Below are 24,690 nucleotides of genomic sequence, written 5' to 3'. Positions count from 1 at the left end.
AATTATGAACTTGCCTTTTTACCACGTTTGGGAGGTAAATATCCTTTTTTCACCAGGCCTTTGTAAGTAAATGCTGTTTTCCTCTCCCTGGATAAAAAATGTTTATCAGCTTCTCTCTAAGAAGAGAACTTCTTTTTACCACATTAGACATGAGTGTGTCTAAAAATGTATGAAAAAGTGGAGTCAGTAGAGACAAGAGAAGAAAGAATATAAATTTTAAAGTATCAGTGATGTTCCTGTATGATGTAGATTTTCATATTTTTTCTAGACACAGAATATTGTAAAATTCCATGATTTTAGGTGATGTGAAGTTCAAATGAGTACCATTTGATAGTTTAACCCTATTGCATTGGATGTTTTGTTTAAATGAAGTAGATTTTCTGTCCAGGCATTTCAACAATGTCTTTAATACCCATTGCTTATACGGTATGATGAGCCTTTAAACAACAAAGAGAATAGAAGAGGGTGCAATGTAATGCCACATCTGTTGAGCTGTGGTGACACTGGTCTTGGCAAGCAAACAAAAAAAAGACAATGAGGCAGCATTGTTTTGGCTGTGTATCTTAAGAAAAATGTGGGAGGCTGGAGGGAGAACAGGGGTATCACCATCTGCCATATGGAGGTGGCTTAAAGCAGTGAAAACAATGCTGTTTTCTAGATTCTGTAGTTATTACAAAGTAATTTGGCAAGTGAACTGCTTGATGGTCTGCACTGAACTTGACTTTCACTGACAAAATCTGCATACTGGCTTGCAGAAAGCAAGTAGTACACCAGAAGATTATGCTGTGTGTTAATATTACAAGATGATTTCCAAATGGAAAATAGTGAAAATGTTTAAATTGCCCTGAGAATAAACTTGTTTCTAAATCAGATAATTTTAATTAGGTATTCATTTAGCATAAACCAAAGATTTCTTTTAGAAAATCTGATTTAAATGCTTTCAGTAAATCAGTACAAGAAATACTATTCCTTTAATCTATTCTTTTTTCAGATAAATAGTATTCTTTTAATCTTCCACTATTCCATGCACTCCACTTGGCTCATGTACAAAGTTAAAGCTTTTCAGCTTCATTTTCACAAGAAAACAAAATTTATTAGCATGATCTTTCAAAAACTGATTGACATCTGTTTGTAATTTACAAAATACCCCCCTGCACTTTGTGCATTTTTGTACAGTTTTTTAGAAATAGTTCAAGTACTTCATTTTGATTTACTAAATTTTGTTTTTATATTAAAACAAAGTAATAGAAAATAGTTTATACTACCTCCCAGAGGAATCATCTAAAAAACTTCCTCATTGGGACTTCCTTTGACCTTTTACTGTTGTAAAATAATATACATACTATACAACATAACAAACACTGAGCATGGCAAAACAAAGCTTATGTGCATAAAATGAATTTAATTTCTTATTTCTGAATCAGTAGTGCTTGCATTGGTATGGTAACAGTGGACCGAAGAATAGATGTGTCTAGTGCCACTCAGCTAAGAATTTTCCAGAAAAACATCAATCAACAGTGAATCTTTCTTTAATAAAAAGAAGGTGAACACGTTGTCACAAAGACTGAAACGTAACATGGATAAAATAAAATCTCATCAGTGCCAGAACTTTGTGCGAGGGACTCTCTTCTGAACACTGTCACTAAAAAAAAGAAATGAAGAAATGGGGATGGGTGTGAATACTTCAGCATACATAGTCTTTATGAATATCTTGTTGATTTTTTGATTCTGTGTTTTAGTTCCGGAAAGGTGAACTAAGGCTGCAAAGTCTGACCTTTGATGATGCCGGCATGTACCAATGTATAGCAGAAAACACACACGGAATTATTTATGCAAATGCTGAACTGAAGATTGTGGGTCAGTGGGATTATTTGCTCTATTTACTATTTCAGGTTTAAGTAAGATAGCAGTCGTATTTGCACGCATTGTTTGGTAACAGATTCCCGTGAGGATAAAGCTAAGAACCCTCACTGAATCTACATGAGATGGGGTTTATTTGAGCTCCCTAGCTGTGTTTTGAGGAATCAAGTTCCTATTTTATTTCTTTTTTTTTTTTTTTTTGCTATTTTGCTGTATTATTTCTGATGTTTGCTTGCTGCTGTTACCCCTCAGAGGAACTGGTAGTGCAGAAACTAAGTGAAGTACTAGCGTTTCTGTCTGCCCTCTCAAGCTTGCAAAACTGGGTCAGAAGGGTTTTCTTTTTTGCTCGCCTATGCTTACTCCTCTTTGGGCAAAATCTTATTTAGAAGTGATGTTGTCAGTCACCAGGCCTTTGAAGGACGTTCTCTTCACTCTCCCCTTTGCTTTTGCCTTCTACAACCCATTACAACCAGCTGCAATGTTTGTGTGCAGTATAGCTCTCCCGTTTGATGGCTGGATAGAGATATTAATACTTTGTGTTTTCCTAAGGAGCAACCTGTTGAAAGAGTTGCTCACTTCCAGAGTGCTTAGGCTTAAAACAATTTCTTACATTTTTACTGATGTCATTAGAGCAGGCTTACTGTATGACATGGCTTTCCTAGATTTCCCTGCAGTAATTGCCCTGCGTTCCTTCAGTCTCACACTTGCCTTCAGACTTTCCCAAGAGCTAAACTATTCTTGACTTCCCCAAACCACTGCACAACAACACGTCGTTCTTCACTCTTCTTCCATTACTATATACTGACTACCAGCCTGGATTACCCAGAAATGAGCACTTTTTGCATGCACATTTTCAAAATTCAAGCGTTGGTAAGATGTGGATGGTTATCAGAGATTTTCTCTGTACTGCTGTAATTAACTAATGGCCTTCTTTCCTCAAGCTGTGCACACACTTGCTGGCATGATTAACAATGATAGTATGCCGAGATGCAAAATAATTATAAGATTTTTTTTTTATTTTGATTACAAATAAAGAGAAAATAAGTAAGCAAAGGTCTGACCTCAGATACATAAGTGTGGTGCTTGCTACAGTCATGTCTCATTAATCTTGTACGTCTGAGAGCGTACCTAAGGCTGGTTGGCCAAGCAGAAAACTACAAAAGGGAAGAAGGGCACAACCTTAAAGTTGCTAGAAGGGGGTTATAGCCACTGAAAAGTAAACCCAATTATTATTTTAAAGTATGATCGAGTGAGCAACTTTGTATAGAAGTTGGGCTCTAGGAATCTAGATTTTATTAGGACTAATCAAAAGGCCTTTGAAAGGGAGGAACTTTCTATTGATTTCTGGAGACTTGATCTTGTTAGATTAAACTTAGACGGAGGTTCAGAAATCAACAGAAAGAAACCTCTGGTGTAGCACAGCATAGAACTACATAATGATTTTTTTCTGTTTCTTTCAGGCCACAATCTACTTCTCGCACATCTCTGTATCATTAATATTTTTCTCAGTAGTCTGAATAATGGACACGTATACAATTTAATAGTTCTGTCGTTTACCTTCATGTTGCAAACCAATTGTATTCTGCAGAAAAATCACTAACAGCAGTACTTGTGTTAATTTTGCTTTCAGCTTCACCTCCTACTTTTGAACTGAACCCTATGAAGAAGAAAATCCTAGCAGCTAAAGGGGGCCGTGTAATCATTGAATGCAAGCCTAAAGCTGCTCCTAAGCCAAAATTCTCCTGGAGCAAAGGAACAGAACTGCTTGTAAATGGGAGCCGGTTAGTATTGACTGTTAGTAGATACTGTGAATCTTAAAAATTCTGCCTTATGTTTCTATTTATCCTGTAGGCTAGTTTTCACTTTTGCAGATTTCAGGGGCAGGAGAATGTGTCATTTCAGGAAAATGATATGCCAAAATGTTACTAGCAGTGTGGCTCCAAATAGCTGGCAGAGTATCCAACTTTAATCAGTCTGGTGCTGTTTGCAATTCAAAATTGAATTGGATCACAAGGCTGTAAGAAAAATATTTGAATGCCTACAAAAGAATAAAAGTACTCTCTTGTTCCAGCAATGTCGGGCACCTAATTATACCACAGTCTATTCAAATGTTTTTTCACGATAGGAGTGTTTATAAATGTAGTAGTGAGATGTGAGCTTCCAAGAGATGTTTGTGGTTTGTCTTTTCACTTGCTACAATTCTGCTGAAAGTACTGCATTCTAATATAAAAACCTCATTTCCCTTGATGTATTTTCTCCCCTTTCGATAGTATACGTATTTGGGATGATGGGAGCCTGGAAATTATCAATATCACAAAGCTGGATGAAGGTCGCTATACCTGTTTTGCAGAAAATAACCGAGGAAAAGCTAATAGCACTGGTGTTCTAGAAATGACAGGTAAACCTCTGAATTGCATTAGTTTGTTTCAGGTAGAATCCCTTAATTCAAAATCACTAATTTTTGTTCCAGTATTGCAATACTTTTGCAAGCCATTTTATATCTTTTCTTTCTAATTTAATTGCTCATTAAACAATGAATTTATGCTTTTAAAGCATATTGTTCAGTAAAAAGCCGGTATGTTTGCAGCAGTTCTGGGACTGTATCTTGATTTTCAGGGTTGATTTTTCCATAAGAGATCATTAAATCTGATCCATTAAATTGACACATTTTAATGCATTTATTCAATTTGGTACCTTAGTGCTCAGACTAAGATGTGATGCTGGGGTCATGACTCAAACAGAGAAATGGGGCTTTTACTGACCTTCCTTCGTTTTTCTTTTCTTTTTTTTTTGGTGGGGTAAGCAAGTTTGAGAAAGCACTGCAGTTAAAGAAACATGCATTGCATTTGCTAGGTAGGGGCATATAGCCGTATGATTGCACTACTAAATTCCCTTCCTTTATGGGTATTAGTATATACTGATTTGAGTACTGATATCCTTAATTGTGTATTTTAAATCTGATGTCAAATAAATAAATAGCAGTAGAATACAGACAGGATAGATGACATTCGTGAACAGCTGTGGCTATCAATTATAACTGATAGTGGGAGAGTCATTTATCAATTACATTTTTTAATGTCTGTTCCAGAAATCATGCTGGATGTGACAGCTGATGCCACAATATTGATGTACTAATGTAAGAATTAATCTGTAGCATTAGGTCATATGAAAACATTTTTGTGGCTGATTTATATCAAATTTATTGTACCAAATGAATTGTAAGACTTTATTTGGTTAATCAGATCTATTTAATGTTTGCAGTTACTTTTTATCATCATCTGTAGTTTTATATGTCTTAATATTACCTTCAGGCATTTCATTATTTTGAAAGGGTATGTAAATAAATATCCAGCCCCTTAGTAGTTGTATCATACTAAATTCACAAAGTGAAACACTTAAATCATATGTTTATAAACCTTATAAACTAGGTATAAAGAATTTTAAAATTTTGAAGAGTTATGTTCTGATTCATCTAAAAAAGAAAACCGAAAGACTAAGACACCTCCCTTGCATCACAACGGAAACAGAAGGATCAGATGACATAGTTCAAAATTAATTTCACATTGTGGACAATGATGAGGGTTGATGAAGAATGCTTTGAAAATGGTATTCCCAAGCACATTGTGTGGCCCATAAACTTCTCAGACATTGTGCATGACTACAGGAAATTAAAAAGTTAAATCTGAAGCTGACAGGCACTGCAAAGTCTGATGTTTTTTTCCCCACATGCTGTTTGCTTGTTGTGACTGGACCATTCTTTCAGCAACTTCTTAGACTGGTAGAGTACTTCATGTCAACATTTAGGAAATCACTGATGATAGAACCAAAGCTGAATGTGCAGGCACAGCACTAGAATGGAGCAGGTATCCTAAGTGTGTGCCTATAGCTAGGACTTTAGAGATCAGATGTTAACAGGTAGTTCCAATGCACTATGAGATACTCCATTCTGCAAAAGCCAGTAGTTGGGCCATTCTCATAGTCTCAGTGTTAAGCAGGTTTTAGGTTACTAGAGTATGAGCGGGGGGAAGGTTTCTCTCCAAGGCAGACGGGCAAGAAATGTTGGCCTTATTGAGGACATTTGCTGTTCTGTGTGTGGTGGGGTGTAGTGTGCTCCTTGGGGCATGCTCAAACCTAGGTCTGAACCATTAGCAGTAGATGTTTTCTTACGGCTGTTGTCTTCCAGGTTTTGGTACTGTACTCCCACTCTCATATTGGTGGGAAAGATACATGTCATGGTATGAGGAAGATGTTTTGTGGCTCTTTGTTTTATCATAATATTTTAAAGAAAAGGAGCAGGTCTCAGTGATCCAGTGAGACTCTTCCAGAACGGTGTTGATAATTTGCCATATGAGTTTGATGCACGTACCAAGAACTCTAGCAAGTATCATGAGATCTCTACTTTTTTGTGTTTCTGTAATAACAAGAGGCATTGCTGGAGGATATACAGGTTTCTTCCTTTTGTTGTATTATTTTCTCTTCCTTGCCACATGTAGCTATTTGCATAGTTTGTTATGCATCCATTATGTTGTTTCTCAGTAGATAAATTAAGATCTCAGTCCTTGCAATGCTGTCATGGAAATCTGACTCAGCCTGACAACTGGGTAGAATTTTTCATTCGTTAGAGACAGGTTTTAAAACATAAGAAATATTATAATTAATACAAGAAGTGTAACACAAGTCATGTAAGATTCATCATCTGTCTTTTTTCTACCTGAGATGTAGTCAATGAATAAAAATAGCTTTACATAGTCGGTAATGTGATTCAGAGACTGAAACATAGCCGTTTTCAAAGGACAGCTAAATAGAAGTTAGGCATTTCAGTTGCAAAAAGTTTCCTTTGTTCTTTTTAGTTTGGTCCTTTGAAATGTAGCTGCATAAATAACATGTAAACTAGAGTTTGAGGGAGCGGTTTAATGTATAATCAAGCAGTTACGGATCTGAGCTTACATTTGGATAAACATTTATTTATTGGAATTTTCCATGTTTGCTGTTAACTTCACAGAAGCTACAAGGATTACTTTAGCTCCGCTGAATGTTGATGTCACCGTTGGAGAGAATGCTACCATGCAATGCATTGCTTCCCATGATCCCACATTAGACCTGACATTTATTTGGTCTCTAAATGGCTTTGTAATAGATTTTGAGAAAGAGCACGAACATTATGAAAGGAATGTTATGGTAAGATACTACAGATCCTTATTTAATATGTGAAAGCCTAGTTTTCTTTATTGTGAATAGCTGTCTTTTCTGTTTTACTTTTTCTGTTGTGTTGGTTCAAGTCTAGAGAAATGCAGTAGGCTAGGAACATAAAATAAAATTATAATGTAGATGTCTTACAGACATGTAGACGCTTGCAGGTAGATACCTGAAATCAGATTATCTAAATCGACATAAGTATTTTGGTACTCTGATTAATAGTCAATATAGCTGGTAAGTAGGTAGCCTGATTGTAAACAGGGTGCAAATTATCTCAAAAAAAGTGTGCATATGCAAACACTTTTACTTACCCATGTTTTTCTCATCAGCATTTCTGGAATTTGGCACAAGACTGGGCCAGATGGTGGGTAGGAGTCAAACAGTCTGTAAACACTGAGCAAGAAGAGCTTGTGTGAAGGCTAAACAACTTAATACAAAGACACTCATTTTGGCACAGAGAAATCATAGATCTTTCATGTTTGCATTTACGGTTATCTTTTTCCAGTCTTCTATCAGGCTTGTTCAAAATAAATATCTGAAGTAGAAATCCCTTCTGGTTATGGCTAATCACATGCTAATTTACCTAATATTCAGCAATCTCAGAGCGGTTGCCCACATGTCTGTATGTTTACTCTGTTGTTCTGGGTTTAAATGATACAAAAATCCTCAAATTTAGATATTTTTTTTTTGGTGCTCCCAAGAGGAGCTGCAAATGTGGAGAGAAAAGGTTGCTAATGGTGCCTGTAGTGTCTGGGAATGCCAGAGGCTGTGTTCAATTTCAGCTCCATGTTCAAAATGGTGTACCATATAATACTGCCTCCTGCAGAGTCTTTCTCCTAGACTGGCAATATTATTTGATTTTCCATGGACCAAGAGATTCTTTTTCTCTCTTTTTTTTTTTCAATGTCTGTTTATCTCCATGTGAGAAGATGTTTCACCATAACTATTCTAGTCTGGATTTGGAGCAAACCATTCCTTTGGGGAGTACAGTTGCCTCAGCCTGCTCATTTGCCGAGTTGTGAATGTTCCTTAGAAGTCACACTGCTCTCTTTCAGTGAGAGACCAAGTCCTTGTCCAGCAAGCCAGTAGAAGTACGCTAAGATCAGCTGAAAAACATTGAAACCCAAAGACATGAAGCCCTTTCTGCAATAAACCTCCCGAAAGTCCATGTCCAAACTTAGTAGCAGGGTACTAAGCAGTTCACAGTGTATTTTGTGTTGCCTCAGGAATTACAAAATACGTAGATGTACACTAGTACACTAGCATCATTCACAACATTTCCTACATGTGGCTATTAAGCCACACTTTTGATAGGTTTATATTTACACTTTAGTACTAATCAGTGCATAAGAGTACCGTGAAATAGCTTGAATCATCTCCTAATGAGATTAGTTTGTCCTTAAATAAAGGCTGGAAGGAATCTCGAGTGTCAGTCAAAATAAGAGCATAAGGAGTAACGCCCCATTAAATGTATTCCTTGTAAAAGAGCAAATAAAACCACTCTGGTCGTGTTGAATTTTATTTAGTTCATTGCTTTTAGCTACCTGACAGAAGTCACACAAAGAAATTGCGTTCCATGAAACAGAAATTCAGTCTGAAAGCGTTGATGAATCGGTGATTTTGGTGTGGCGGAAAGGTAAAAATGCCTTTATGAGAGGACTTCGTAATCCAAGACCGTGTAATGCAAGAGAAAGGAACCTGATCTTTCTCCATCTGTCGGTCATATGTTGAACAAAAGTTTTTATATCATTGACATACACTTTTGGGTTTTCCTCTTAATAATGAAAAATAGAAGGAAATTGGTTTATTTTTTTCTTTTAGGGGAAATTAATTCTGAAATGTAATCCCAATTTTAGGGCACTTTCTAACAAAGCACTTCAAGTGAACAAATCTGGAGCCAAATAAGGGCCTCAGCAAGTGTATAAGATGTAATTATTTTTGAAGTTTATGACTTAATATTTAGGTTCCCAGCCACATGTTTCATATTCCAGATAGCCAGTGGTCCTGGATTTCTTATTCCCAAATTCTGTTTAACTCCACAGTATTTTAGGCACTTTATTGAAGTGATTGTTTTTAAAAACAAATTAGCCTAGCTTTCTAGGCTAGCTTGGTCTCTACAGACCTTCTGTGGTCTGCAGAGAGAGAGAGAGAAAAAGAGGTGGTTCACTTCTGTGGGTGTTGAGTCTTGTGCTGGTAGATTTCCTCTTTCAATAGATAATACAGATGGATACTCCATAGTTCAGAAGTAGATGAAGAGTGACTAGCTCTTAATTCACTTAGACAGTTAAGTAGATTAGATCCAAACACCAATTCATTTATTTGTCAGTGTGTAACTCTGTCTTCCTGAAGGATATTTCTTGGTTTGTTGTGTTCTTTTTGCACTTGATCAATACCAGTAGAAATTATTTTAGCATGGGCAGCTTCCTGTTGTGCATTCCTAAACCTTATTTCTGGGGTTTCAAATGCAAAACAAGTGAAGATAATCTCTATTCTTCTTCCATGGGCAGTTCAGTCTTGTTCACTCAGGACAGAGGAGACAGTAGAATTGCGTTTGAAGTCTGGAATTGCAATTTGTAGTTATTTGGTAATGCAGCCCTTACATAATAACAAATGCAGAATTTTTAACAAATTCAACTAATCCAGTACAAAGGTTTTATTGGATGTAATTAAGAGGAATATGCACTTTCAGTATTTCTGTTTCATTTGTATGTTATGGTATTCTTACATTAAGTGTTTTTTTTCTTCCTATGTGAGCAAAGGGATTTTCTCCTGCCTACTGCTTCCATCTCCGGCAGTTCTCAGCTCAAGTCACTGGGTGGCAGGTTTGCTCAGGCTTTCTCAGATGCAAAGGGATGAGCTGTTGCACATTTGACAGCAGCAGCCCTCGCTGCTGGGCTTTAAGCAGTGGAGTCCTATGCTAACACCCAGCCCTTCACAAACATAAAAGAAAAAAATATTCCATCATGAATATTAAAAGTACTGGATATGTGATTGTGCTCTTGGTGCTATAATTTCCTGTTGATGAAGGATCCTCATCTGTCTTCCTGATAATATCACTATTAATTTATGTGACAATGCAGATCAACAGGCTGAAACTTGATACAGCCACAGTATTTCAGTTCTCAAAATAATACTAATATTGTTGTCACATACACATAATGGCATGCTAATGACATTCATGTAAATACCTGCATGAGTCTTCTTTCTTTAAATGGAAGCTTTAGTATCCATCATTTGCTGAAGGGAAAACTAATTTGTATTACATTAGTATTGAAGTTCATTTATCAAAAGAACATTTGTCAGTGCTATTTTGATTTCCTATGACAGTGATATTTAAAATGAAATATATATATATTAATAGGTTAGCTTTCCAAGGGTCATATGGAGTCTTTGAAATCTTTCTATTAAATTGATTGCTTTTGACTTTGTGTATGTTGAGTTTGTGTTGTTCCTCTGATTATTTGATTGAGAAACTAAAAATTAACACATCCTTTCAAGTCCCATAGAGGTATAGCACTTTAAGCAGTCTGGAAAACTCTAATTTAGTTTGGTCATTTGTTATTTATGGATTTGCTTTTTTTCCTGTGTATTTAAAGTTTGAAAAGCTTACTTTTAATATATATTTTAAAAATATACACTGTCCAAATAAGCCTATTCTTTTAAATTTATTACAAAAAATTCTCTTTAATATGTGAAGGTGTGTAACTATTTTTTTGTACTTTTGGAGCCATGCTGGTCCATTTGTATGGATAGTAAGGAAGAGGAACTTCATAACTTAACTGATTCAAGTCAGAAGCTTTTGTGTGATTCTGTGATGATTTACCACAGTTGTGTAAAAGAATATAGTCAAATGAAGTGTATCAAAGATGGTATTGAGTGCTGAAAGCAGATGGCATCAGTATTTTGCTCAGCCAATACATTTATATGCAGGTGCACAGTTACATTTCTAATGGGATATCAGCACCTTTCACCACAAGCAGAAGCTCCTGTGTTTGAAATAAAGAGTCAAGGTACTGGACAAAAGCTTGGTACCAGCAAGAATGAGGTCATTTTACAGAGTGTATCATGGAAAAATACACTTTATTCTTTCCAATTTCCATCAAAATAGGAATTTTAACACTGAGAATTGGCAAATCTTTTCATTTCAACATTTAGGAATTTTTTACCTTACCAGCAGTTCTAATGATGGATTTTTTTTTACAGAATTATCGGGAATCTTTCCCCAGGTAGTTCACAGGACTAGAAAAATGTCTTTACTGATGCTGGGCATTGCATAGCATTGCACCCAACTAAAAAGCTCTCACGGAATGAGGAGTGTGGTTCAAGATGGTGCTGACACACCTCAGTGTTGTGACCGCTGCTGAGCAGGAGTTAAGACCTGCTGAATCCACAGTGTGGTTTCCAGTGTTCATAGGTTTGGGGACACGGCAAAAAGGCAACCAAGCACGTTCAGCGCAGAACTTGCAGGGCTCGTAGCTCAGGCTCTCTTCAGCTTTGAAGTCACTTCTAAATCCAGGCTCTCTGTGTATAACTTGTTCTGGTGTCCCTGCAACGATCATACAGTTAGCCTTCAATAGTGTGGATTTCACTGTATTCTCAAAAGCGTTTTTTTCCTTACACAAAGTCCATAAGGCTGTGGTGCATGGCCAGACAGTTACTTTATATTAAAGTAAATCACACATGGTAGGACCTGTTTCTTCACTTTGTAAAAGGTGGTTAGTTCAGATACCAAAATCCACGCTACAGATGTCTGAAATAGGTGAGATGAATTCTAGCTTGGAGATAGCATGTGCGAAAAGGGAAAGTTCTCCAAAACAGCTGGTTTTGTAAAACACAGAGAATAAACTGAACTATAAAAATCCTATTAGAGGAGTATAGCTTAATACCTGCTTGTTTTTTGTAAATCATTGTAATTTGAAGTTCCTTGGCTGAACATGGTAGACAAAGTTGTTTTACTGCATGCTCCTCCTTCAGTATGTTACTGACTAGACATAGTTTTATTGTCTAAATCTCTCCTTGCACTTTCCACAGTTTTCTGCAGTAAAAAAGATACAAAGATTTAAATTGTATTTTTTCTTCACTACTTCCCCCAGTAATCCTCCTTGCAGAGTGTGGAGTCTAGCTACAGCTGTATGACAGGAAATCAATGGAAGCTTCAGGGGAACCGAAGAATTAAGAGAAAAAGTTTAGGTAGGAAAGCTCAGTTACTCACAGACCAGGAAGAAGAGGATTGTATATGGATTGGGAAGAAGAGTCTGCATATGGATTGGAACAAAACCTGGGAGACAGTGTCATAGTGAGCTCATTTGGTACAATTTGTTGATTCTATTGAGGGAGCTTGTTCATGAAGTGTGGCCAACCAAATCAGCTGAGCTGCTGCTTTTTCTGAAAAAGAGTCGCAGGACTCTCCAAAGGCACTGTCTCAATACATTACTTTCAGTGCCTTGATGTATTAAGGAGACTCTTTAGACATGATTTAGTTGGAAGACACATATTTTGGCTAGGTTTGGGGTAAAATTTAGAGGCTAGGGCCTAATAGTAATGTAGTGAGCATGGAATGAGATGGATGGAGTCAGTGGTTAAGAGCAAGGAGGGGAAGGAAAGCAGAAGACATTGCTCAGGGTGAAACCAACGAGCAGTTAGTTCTGACAGAAGCCTTTGAGGAAACCTATTATTAATCCACAGTGCTTTTTCCAGCACAAAGGAATGTAGTCTGTTTAGAGGATTAAGATATGCCAACTTCTGTGCTAGAATTAAAAAAAATACACTGCATAATCAGTTGACTGTAACTTTATGTGCTTGTCAGACTTCACAAGCTGCCGAAATCTGTGTACCAACCCTAGTTAGGTAGCAGGAGCTGAGAAAGCCAGGTGTGAGCACTACTCAGAGAAATGCAGTTTGCAGTAGTGCATTGTTCATTTTCATCATCAGCCATAAAGTTGTGAGCCGTAAGTGAGCATGTACCTGGGCTTTTTCTGCTGTTGGAAATGAAACAACAGGGCATATTACCACAGGGCTGCTGGTACAAAGCACAGTGTCCTCAGGCATTCTCAGTGGTATGCTGAGTGGGGAAGAATAATATATTTGTTGGAAATATTTCTCAGTCCACATTTCAGGGGTAGAATTAGCACTGTACTTCCTTTACATATAAATATAGTTCACTGAAGGAAGAGATTTTTTAGTGGGAAGAACTCTGTCATGATTATCCTGCTGGGTTTTTTATTTACCCATAACTTTCATGCCAGCCATGGCTTAAAAACAAAGTGAGATAAGCTCTGCTGTGAACAGGATTGAGACAGAGATCCACTGGTGTTGTCCCCATGCCATCTCTGATCTCAATATCAGGAAAACAGCTATAATCAGATTTACAGTAACGTTTGTCAACAGCTGTTGAATTATCTGTTCTACTTGTATCAACCACATAGCAGACCCTCTACTTGCAGGAACAAAACAATTTACATGAACTCACTTACAGGTAATAATTTTAGATACAGGTAATATAAAAATATGTTTTAAATTATTGCTAGCTTTGGAAAAGCTGATCTCATTAACACTGTGTGTTAAACACCTCTGAAGCTCAGATGTCTAATTTTCGGACCAGAATTAAAAAAAACCAACAAACAGTGTCTGATTACCAGGTTCTTCTATTTCTGCCAAGTTGTTTTTATTAATAAAAAGAGCTTGTTAGCTTCATACTGACATAAGTTCCTTTATTGTCTCTGGGGTCCCAACAGAAGCGGATACTGCTTTCAGTCAAAAGACTAGATTCTGTAAATGATTTTTGATCACACAGGGGAACGTTCTGATGACTTTGAGTCATCTAGTGCACTGAGCAAAGGTGATAGTCAAAAGAGAACAGTGAATCTCAGAAATAGGTCATACAGTGCTATTTTTGACATCACTATTAAAGCATAAATACAGGGCTCATATGATGAAAGTCTGCTTGAAACTTGGTAAATAACTGAGTGGTGAGCCACAGATACCCTTGGAACATCCCTCAGTACTGCTATCACTATTTCCAGTCTGTGATTCAGTTTTCTCTGAGTTAAAGAAGGCATTTTTAAACTTAGCCAAGATGAGGTTTTTGAATGAAAACATACAGTGCATTCATATCTAATTTGTGGACAGAATTTGCTGATGCCCATGCTCTTTTTTTTTGCTTTGTAAGCTCTTCTTTTACCACCAAGAACTTGGGCTTCTTCTGAGGTATGGAAAGCTTCATCACCAACTGCATAAAACCTTGCTCCAGGAGAGCTTCTGAACCAACAAGATGGCAATACCATATCTATGGGTTGTTGATTTTTAAATTATGTTACATTTTCCCATCTGTTTTTCATCATTTAGATTTCAAGACTGAGTTCCCATATGGAAAAATGTTAAAGCAATTATATGGGCACACCGTTAATAAATATAATAAAGTATTTTAATTAAAGTGCTGACATAGGAATTAATGAGTACTAAGATTATTAAGGATTTGTAATCATTTGTTATTGAAATAATAATATGATTATAAGAATTCTAAGTTTATGCAGTTTTTCTAAACCTTACTGCTTTGCCCAACCTTTGGTTATGTTTATTTGCAAATCAAAGTGCAAGCAATTATCAGGGATTCACAGGCAGTGTGATTCTTTCTAGGATGACATTTAAACTGAAGGTTTATACAGAGCGCTCAAATAGAGAACTATTTGTCTCTTTTATTAAAACCAAACCCAATAAGAACAAAATGAAAAAAAAAAAAAAAAAAACCCCAACAACCAGGAACTGAAAACTCAAGGAGTTTGAACTTCTGCAACTTCTTTGTTGTAATTTTTTGGAGGGCAGAGGAGCAGGTAGATGCTCTCTCTGCTTCCATAGAAGTACTGACAGTGCCCCTGATATTTCTCCCTGAAAGCCATTGACAGCATTGCGTAGCCCACGCTAGACAAAAAAGGCTTGCTTGTGGTTAGTCAGGCAGGCAGCCAGTCTTCACTTATGGAGCAATCCCCACAGATTTTCAAAGGATGCTGTCCTCAAAGGCAGTGCCCCTGGAGTTTTCATGAATAAACTAGGGAAGGCACCAGCACAGAAATGCCGCTGTTGCAGACTTACCTCATGTTTGTATCCTGTGTGCACTTTGGCAAAGTAAATTAAAAGCCCTGTCATATTAGTCTTGAGTGAAAAGTGGGAAAATATATATATACACACACACACACTTGGACGCAGTTTAATAATAACTAAAAGAGAAATGGCCAGAAATATATCAAAAATGTTGGATTCTTCATTGATCCAACTAATCAGTTCGATCGTTACTAACAGCTCTTGTGTCACTCAAAAATTGAAACAGTACAGTGTAACCTGCATTTCTCTCTGCCCCTGTGAGGCAATCAGCTGAAGTAGTGCTAGCCCGAATTAAGCAGTTTCTTTCATGTGTGCTTGATTCTTCTTTTATCCAATCAACAGTTTACCTCAGTAATTTCTTAAAGATGTGAATTCTTATGTTGGACAAAAAAAATTGGTATTAACAGATTTCAGTTTGTGCTAAAATTTTATGCCAGGAGAATTGGAAGCTGACATCCAAAATCCTCACTGGAGTTTATAAAGGAAAAGGATAGTTTTATCTGGCTATTTTAATCTCCCTAAATATAGACTCTAAACTGTCATTCTAGTTTCATAACATTTGGAAAAGATTTAACCTTATTTTTTGCCCCCCTTTTCAGTTGGGGAACATAAACTGGATGGCATAGCTTTATTTCATTTCTTAAAAATGTCTAAATGCAGAGACACTAGCAACAGCCCATAATATTTGAGATTGTACTGAAGGTCTTTGCTGTTCCCTCGAACTTCCCGTGATGACGACACTAGTTCTTATACCTAAATATTCAGCAGCTTCTTTTTTACGTACCATTTTGCATCTGAATTCCATTTGTTCCTGCACGTGAAGGTTTCAGGATTGCAGTGAGTTATCTCAAGTTTTTGGGTTTTTTTAAAAAATGGCATTTCTGAACAACCTGCAGTGAGTTAGGAATTCTGAATGTTACCCCTTTCACTGTAGTGTGGTATAAATCCATCTGTTAATATTTTGTAACATTTTGGAGAGAACGTTTGGGTTTTTTCTGAAATACCTTTAAGACTAACACATGTACAACCCTGAGATTTAGCCTTGTCATCTTTTTCTGGAATGAACTGCAGGATAGATAAGCAAAATATTTCAAGTGTGTTATTTTTAAACATTTGTATGAATATCTTTCTTAACATAAAATGTGTTTTTCATTAAGAATAGCTATGGTGTACATAGTGGTCTCTCTTCCTCTCCTTGTTTTACAAGTGCACATCGAGTTACTTGGTGGGTTCATAGAAGTATTGTAGGACAAAAATATTCTGTTCAGTTTGCCTACCTGTACAACCACAGGTGGAAGCAGGTAGTGGACCTTAATAGCCATCTGAAAACAGCTATAAATTTTCCCAACAGTCTAACACTGGTGAACAGTGTTGAGGAGGGATTAGGGTCTGTGATGATGATGATGATGAGCCTTCTTGAACATAAATTGCTTCCCTGGAGGTCCTGCTGTTGTTTGCCAGGGAGCGGCGAGGGCTGAGCTGGAGGGGACAGCATGGCCGGCAATGACCTGTCCTGCAGGGCCGAAGGGAGGGCAGCAAGGCAGGTCTGGTGGTAGCCAGGGCTGGGCACAGCCCAGAGGTGGCTGCACAGGTCCATGGTGGAGGCTGGTGGCGAAGTGGGAAGTCAGCCGGCCGCTCAGCAGGTCAGGACCAGCAGGGCCCACAGCCAGCTGGGGTGTGCCGTGACAGGAGCTGTGGTTGTGGTGGGGCCAAAAGGCAGCATTCCCCACCATAAGGGTTATGGTTACTGCCATCGTCCTGCCCATCGCCAGCACCACTGGGCAGAACAAGGGCTGGCCTTTCCTCTAAGGAGCTCTGACATGGGTTGAACATTATCGTTTCTTCACAGTCTCTGCATTTTAGCATCTCTTTAGTTAGCCTGTGATCATAGCCTCTCTGCAATAAAAACGTTCGTAGTGCCTTACGCTTGTAAAGGAAGAGCCAAACAGTAGCCTGCGCTGTTAGTAGGACTCCGTGACATATTATCATACAAACAGGCATAAAAAAGCAAGTAATGGTACGAAGGAATCACCTGACTGCTGTTTATGAAAAAATTCTTGCCTGAATTTAATGTTGAGATATGGGCTTCAAATAGTAAAGGGCTTGTGGAGAACACGTTTACTAAGACATCTGTTTTTTTCATGTCTGGTAAAGAGCAGCTTCTCTTCAGGAAACACAAAGAAAACTTTCAACATCCGTCATATAGATTAGATGCATCTTTGAGGGTGATCCATGCTCGAAGTAAGCACTTGCTCTTTGGAAATAGCGACCACTGTCTATCAGTTGGAAGGGGTGTGTAGATAGGTATCACGTAACTGTACAGGGATGTTTACCAGCTTCACTAAGTGCTATTTTTGTAACAGATTAAATCCAACGGAGAGCTGCTCATTAAAAACGTTCAGCTGCGGCACGCGGGGAGGTACACCTGCACTGCTCAGACGATTGTTGACAACTCCTCGGCTTCAGCAGACCTTGTGGTGAGAGGTAAGGTTCTTCAGGTAAAATACAAATGTGGATGGTTTTCACCTAGACAAGCAGAGTGTTTATGTTGTTTAGAATATGTTATTTCTCATCAAGAAATGACAAATTAAAATGAGAAGTGCATGAATATGCAAAGTCCTTAAAGTCTACTCAGGGTATTGATTCTATTTCAGACACTTAGAGGTCTAAAGGAAAGTATCTTTTCCTGAAAGCAATAAAGATTTTTTTTATTAAGGGCATTTTCATTATGTTAAAGTAATTTTTAGAGAGTTTAATTTGGTGTTCATTAATAGAAATAAATTTTTCAATATCATTTCAATGTATCCACTCTGTAACATTTCAAAGAAAGCACTTCCATTTTCTCATAAAGCTTTATGGATTAAACTATTGTGTACAATACTAGGCTACATTAAAAGGATTCCTAGTTTTCAAATTACAGAAACCAGGACATTTGGGGCTAAGGTTGTCACTCCATTGTTAACCGATTCACGTTTGTAAAGTGCTACTTCAGTCTCAAAACTGTGCTTGCTCATACAGTACATACCCTACAAGATCTGTTACAATGGGTGGTTTCAGTAATGTGAGTTACTTCACGTCCTTTGGGCATTTTACTCCGTCTTGTGCTTCCAGGTATAACACATTCTGAAGTGCTAATGTTCTGTCATGCTGACAATTCAAAGCAGACATAACTTTTACTTGGGGCCACATTGCTGTCATGTTTTGCCCCACATTCCATTTATACTGTAGAGCTGCATAGCAGCTGAAGTATATCTTGTGCCTTGCTTCTGAATTTTGGCCATCTGAAGATGTTGTGGACTTGAATATTTCTGTGTTTAGTTTTTGCTGGATATTAGCAGCCAGTGAAATGTCATCAGTTTTGGATGAAATGTCAAAGAAAATATAAGTAGTGAAACTGCAGAATACATCTGCAAAGAAAAAGAGAAGGGTCTGTTCATGTGCCTTAGTATTACATAAGCCATTCCTTTTACAAATAGAGAGGAGGTGCCTTATCAAGCTTCTGATTCTCCTTCCAACCCAGTAATTACAATTAGAATAATTGCTCTGGGGTTATGTTGTGGAAGAAATTAGCATTCACTTTATGCTCAACATTCACATTTTAATACGATGAACACAGTTCTGCTTAGTGCTGAGGAGTTCACAGTATCATGGAATTGTTGGAGTTGGAAGGGACCTTCTAGAGATCATCTAGTCCAACTGCCCTGCCAAAGCAGGATTGCCTAGAGCACATTACTCAGGACTGCATCCAGGCGGATCTTGAAAATCTCCAGAGACGGGGACTCCACGACCTCCCTGGGCAGCCTGTTCCAGTGCTCTGTCACCCTCACCGTAAAGAAGTTCTTCTTCGTATTTGAATGGAACTTCCTATGTTCCAGCTTGTGCCCATTGCTCCTTGTCCTGTCACTGGGAACCACTGAAAAGAGTCCGGCTCCATCCTCCCTCAAAGCACCCTTTAAATACTTATAAGCATTAAATTCTCACTATCATTTTTGATAGTGGAAAGCTCAGCATCTTACAGGGACAAGGTTAAATATCTGAGGAAATATGACAAAGGTGGCATTATAGTTTCACTGCATTGGTAGGAAGAGGCAACAGCAAAGTATGAAAACACAGAGCTAGGTTCCAGAGCATCACATCAACGAAGCAGTAAAGGATATGACCCATCAATGTGCGCTTGCAGACCAGAAAGCCAACCACATCCTGGGCTGCATCAAAATGTTGGTTGACTGTCAGCTGAACATGAGCCAGCAGTGTGCCCAGGTAGCCAAGAAGGCCAACAGCATCTTGGCCTGTATCGGGAACAGCATGGTGAGTAGGACTAAGGAAATGATCGTCCCCCTGTACTGGGCACTGGTGAGACCCCACCTCGAGTACTGTGTCCAGTTTTGGGCCCCTTACCACAAAAAAGATATTGAGGGGCTGGAGCGGGTCCAGAGAAAGGCAACCCCAGAGCTGGGGTTATTCAGCTCAGAGAAAAGGAGGCTGAGGGGAGACCTTACCGCTCTCGACAACACCCTGAAAGGAGGCTGTAGAGAGGTGGGGGTCGGTCTCTTCTCCCAAGTCACAGGCGATAGGACAAGAGGAGATGGCCTCACGTTGCACCAGAGGAGGTTCAGACTGGACATTAGGAAAAATTTTTACACTGAAAGGGTTATTAAGCATTGGAATTGGCTGTCCAGGGAAAGTGGTTGAAGCACCATCCCTGGAGATATTTAAAAGATGGGTTGACATAGTGCTTAGTGACATGGTTTAGTGATGGATTTTTTTGTCAGGGTTAGATTGCTGTTTGGACTAGATGATCTTAAAGGTCCCTTCCAACCTAGACGATTCTATGATTCTATGAAAAGGAGCATGGCCAGCAGATCGAGGGAGGTGATTCTGACCCTCTGCTCTTCTCTCATGAGACCCCACCTGGAGTACTGCGTTCAGCTCTGGCGCCTCCAGCATAAGAAGGACATGGATCTGTTGGAGCGAGTTCAGAGGAGGGCCAAGAAGATGATCAGAGGGATGGAGCACCTCTCCTATGAAGACAGGCTGAGAGAGTTGGGGTTGTTCAGCCTGGAGAAGAGAAGGCTCCAGGGAGACCTTATAGCTGCCTTTTAGTACCTAAAAGGGGCCTACAGGAAAGATGGGGAGGGACTCTTTATCAGGGAATGAAGTGATAGGACAAGGGATAATGGTTTTAAACTTGAAAGGGAGGTCCAAGGACAGCTAATTAGTAGATTAGTTTTCAATGCCAAGATTTGAATTTTAATAGAAGTTGTTTATGAGCAATCCAGTAGTCAACTGATGTGTATTTTTCTAAGGATACTAAATGGGAACTATTTACTATTCTTAGGAGAAGAATTTTTCTTCTCCTAAGAAAAAATCAGCAATTTTCTTGTCAAAGTCGTAGCGTGTAGCCTAATAGATTGTGCAGAGTGGTCACACGTATTTCTTTGTAAGCAATGGCATATATATTTTTTGAGGAACCAGTCTAAATTCGAATTTTTTTGGAGTCAGGAATGGAGTTGCTTTCTTGTTAGAAGGATAAATTCTTTGAAACAGAGGAACAAAAATATATGGTAGTATATTTGTTTGATTCAGTTAATTTCATTTGGTTCCTCTTTCTCAAATTTATGGAGAAAATAAAGAGCTCAAGAGCTGCAGACACATTTGGCACACAGCGTATTTAGATCTCATGTAGAAATCTTGTTCCATTCTTTTTGTTGAGTTGGCTTTGTTTACTGCAGAGAAATGTATCCTGTTATTTCTTGTTGGCTTTTTTTAATATGCTCTGGGACTTGTTCAATCAGATTGTTGGATAATTACCTGAATTATCTTGGCATATTATTATCTCTGAATGTGGAATCCGAAAATACTTCAGCATAGTTCTAATGCATTGTCTCTGTTTTTAAACAATAGTTAATATATATCACATAACTGTGTATCATATAAAACAGAAGCATAATAACAAACTGGAACAGTCAATATGAAAAGAATGATCTGAAAATATCTATAGGTCGAGTTTGTAAGTAGGTACTAATTAGCACAGCTTACAGAACATTGTGGTGTCTTTTAGAGACAAAGATTCCTGTACTCACATATGTGTGCACCTGCGTCACTCTCTTCTTAGCTTTCTAGTCTATGAAAAACTCACCTGTGCCTGTTGATCTGCACATTTCAGCCTCTCTTCTGGGGATCAAGGCACAGCACAGCAACAGTAAAAAAGTTACCCACACTAAGGGAGTAGTAGTAATTAGAAGAAAAATTTTAACGTTTAAAAAATGCATTTAGGAAAATGCCAGCATTCACTTCAGCATCTTTTGTCTGTTATGACTGTTCAGAAATAAACCAGATACAGTTTTGTGAAGAGGTGTAATACCATTTATTAGGTTTGGTGATACACTTGATGAAAAAAGGCAAGTTTGGGGAACAGAGGCCTCTCTCTTCAGATGTGAAGTACAATTAACAAACTTAAAGCCAAATATGGATTGACAGTAATTGCTGTTATTTTAAAATAGCTATTTTAAGTAGTTGGTTTGAGCAGAAATAGTATTTAATACTTGAAAAGCATAGAGATGAAACTGTGAACTAGTTTAGGACAAGCAACTTCTACCTGTAAAGATTTAGCTGGATGTTGGGAGCATTGTAATGTGCCATCAAGCCAAGATCTGTATTTATTTCATAACTTTTTATATTCACTAGAGCTATGAATTTTGAAATTAATCTTTGCAAGTATCTGCCTTTTGAAGAAAAAGAAAATGCTTTTTAGAAATTATTTTATAGGTACTTCCTGATGATCAAGACTGAAAGGGCAGATGTAGAATGGCTGTTCTGTGAAAAATGTTTACCATTTGACAGCTTAGTGCTTCTGTTCCTTGGTGGTGGTCTTTTGTGGGGTTATTCTGGTGCGCAGAGGTTGTTCAATTTCACCCATGTAGTTCACAAGATTGCTTTTAGTTCAGTGGGTGTGGTGGATTCCACGTTTTGGCATGGATTTTTGAAGTTCTTGTTGTGGGAAGGCTTCTGTTGAACTGTAGAGAAGCATTGCCTAGTTCTGCTTTCACTCAAGTTATCTTAGTCTGTAGGAAGTTTGAATCTGATGTTGGGTTTACCACATTGGGGTAATATGAAGGCTAAGAGAAATGTGAACAGGTCTATAGATATGTCTTTCAAAGTATGCTTTTTCTCCAATATGTTACGAGATTTTCCATATAAATTGCCATCAGAGCCCAATGGCACAGTCAGAAGTGTAGATTACAGGAGGGCCATTAGTAACGTCATCATTAGGTGGAATTTGGGAAGGAAGAATTTGTATATTTTTTCTAATGCTGAGTTCACTGTTGTTTGAAAAAAAAGAGTAGCAGCAGGTTCAAATTAACATTTTTTCACTTAAGAAAATCTCAATAGTACTACCTAGGCTGGAGTGATGGGAGTTTCATTTGGTAGTTCTTACATCCAAGAGCGCTTACCCTCTGAATCACTCTGTAGAGTATTAAAATATATATATATACATTTTCAATCTCTTCTTAAGTAGAAAATGAGACTTGAAAGCCATGTATCTGATAAATACTAATAGGAAAGTGAGTGAACTTTCATTTTCAGAATATTGAATTTGTGGATTGAACTACCAATTTTTTTTCTCAGGTCCTCCAGGCCCTCCTGGAGGTATAAGAGTAGAAGAAATTAGAGACACCGCTGTAGCACTTACCTGGAGTCGTGGAACAGACAATCATAGCCCTATTTCTAAATACACTATCCAGTCAAAAACCTTTCTATCCGAAGAGTGGAAAGATGCCAAAACAGGTAAGAGTAATGCCAGAAGTTTAAAATCAATAGGTTTCATAGACTTTAAAATCAATAGACTTTAAAATCAATAGGTTTTAAAGTGTTTGATTGTTAGAAAGCTTGGCTAATCAGAAATAGTCCCAACAAAAAGAAACGAGGGACGCTATTCATGTCTGCTAGAGTTTGGGAGCAGGTACCATCCCATCAGTGTGTTCTCACTGGAGGGGCTGAAATGAATATCAAGAAATACAGAAAAGAACAGGCCAGACTTTTAACCTGTTTTTTGCCCCTTTCCTTGTTGCTTGAAACATTCCGCATCAACTACTAGAATCTAAAGATTTATTTACAGGTCGATTTAGATGACAAATGGGTGTCTTCATTTTTGTATTTGTTATGCAGAAGGTTGGCTAAAATTGTCTGCCTATTTCTGGGAACAGATTTAAGTTCCAGTTGCCTTATAACTATCACCCCCAGAGAAAACACAGCTAAGATTATCCTTCTAACCACTGGATGTCATCAGTGTGCCACATAATTGCAGTTGAGGAGGCACCTACCTGAACGTAGGCATGCTAATGTATATTTTTTTGCAAGATGTAACATAAATGCATAGATTATGAAAATCCCTTCCTATCTCTTGTTCAATAGTTTCTGTAGAATAGATTTCATTGAACTTTTTAAAAATAATTGATGTAGAAATTTGAGCTGTTCAAGTAACTGATGATATACTTCAGTAACAACATACACAGGAGGGGGAATGCTTTTAGGCTACCCTCCGCTTTTTTCAGAATAAATTATATTTTATTTCCTGATTTTTTTTTAATTAAAAACAAGAAACTGGGAAGAAACAAGGTATTAGGAAAATATAAGAAGAATTTATAAGCAGGGGTGGCAGCTCTGATACTTCCTTTTGTGCTGCATGTTACTGGAACTAGAAACATGTAGAAGATAACAAGGGTTGGATTCAGATCTTTGCTCTGTCTTGTTCAGTGCAAACACATGAATCCATCTCTCACTTCTCAGGAAGATTCCCTATTTGCAGTGTTATAGGCATTATGGGATGCGCTTCTCTGCACGTCTGAAGTTGTTCTGCTTCACAGAATTAATTAGATAGTCATTGAGACATGCAGTTAGACTTTGAGTATTATCCTGTAGGATTCACATCTTGAGTGGGACAGGGAGGAATCTAGAATGTTGAATTTCTTTTTTAGGAAGCTAGCAGGAAAGATACAAATTATTCATTTCTGAAAAGTTGAAATTAACTATTCCAGTGTTTTCAAAATCACTCACTGCTTTTTCATTTGAACCACACTGAGTAATTTTGATTAATAGATGATTCCCTCAAAAAGAGGTAAAATCACCATAGTAACCATCTCTGGCACCACTGAAAGCTTTTGCTTAATTTCTGGGCTGCTCCCAGTTCAGCTTAGTGTTCACTTTCATATGAAGGAAGCATGATGAACAGTCCAACTTGATCTCTCATCATTGTTAAGGCTATCATTTGATGCTGCTAATTTTCAGTGTGTGGAATAAAAAAAAAATGTACTTTGGCATTGTGCTTTGGAAATATTGCTGTTATTATTGCTACTGCCATTATTCCCAAACCCAATCATTCATCTCAGGTTGCATAATATCAAGTATGTTTTATGAAAGAAGTGTCTTCTACTTCACAGTATGAAAATATGTATGAATGGGTTATATAGTAAGTTGTTTACATTTATGTTGCTCTTTCCAATTAAGGGGATCAGATTTTCTGTGTTGACTACTTAT

General features: G+C 37.8%; 1 protein-coding gene across 1 annotated transcript in view; it reads left to right on the top strand.

Moving 5' to 3' along the window:
* CNTN1 (contactin 1) overlaps positions 1 to 24,690 on the top strand; it is a 93,922-nt gene that overhangs the window by 27,962 nt on the left and 41,270 nt on the right. Inside the window, exons 9-14 of the mRNA XM_074144507.1 lie at positions 1,740 to 1,857; positions 3,491 to 3,641; positions 4,131 to 4,258; positions 6,863 to 7,038; positions 17,517 to 17,637; positions 22,783 to 22,941. Of these exons, the coding sequence (XP_074000608.1) occupies positions 1,740 to 1,857; positions 3,491 to 3,641; positions 4,131 to 4,258; positions 6,863 to 7,038; positions 17,517 to 17,637; positions 22,783 to 22,941 (853 nt within the window). The remainder of the gene's footprint in view (positions 1 to 1,739; positions 1,858 to 3,490; positions 3,642 to 4,130; positions 4,259 to 6,862; positions 7,039 to 17,516; positions 17,638 to 22,782; positions 22,942 to 24,690) is intronic.

This window comes from Numenius arquata, chromosome 2 (assembly GCF_964106895.1).
Source record: "Numenius arquata chromosome 2, bNumArq3.hap1.1, whole genome shotgun sequence".
NCBI lineage: Eukaryota > Metazoa > Chordata > Aves > Charadriiformes > Scolopacidae > Numenius > Numenius arquata.
The sequence above is the reverse complement of the archived record's forward strand: the minus strand, read 5'-3'. Positions and strand labels throughout refer to the sequence as shown.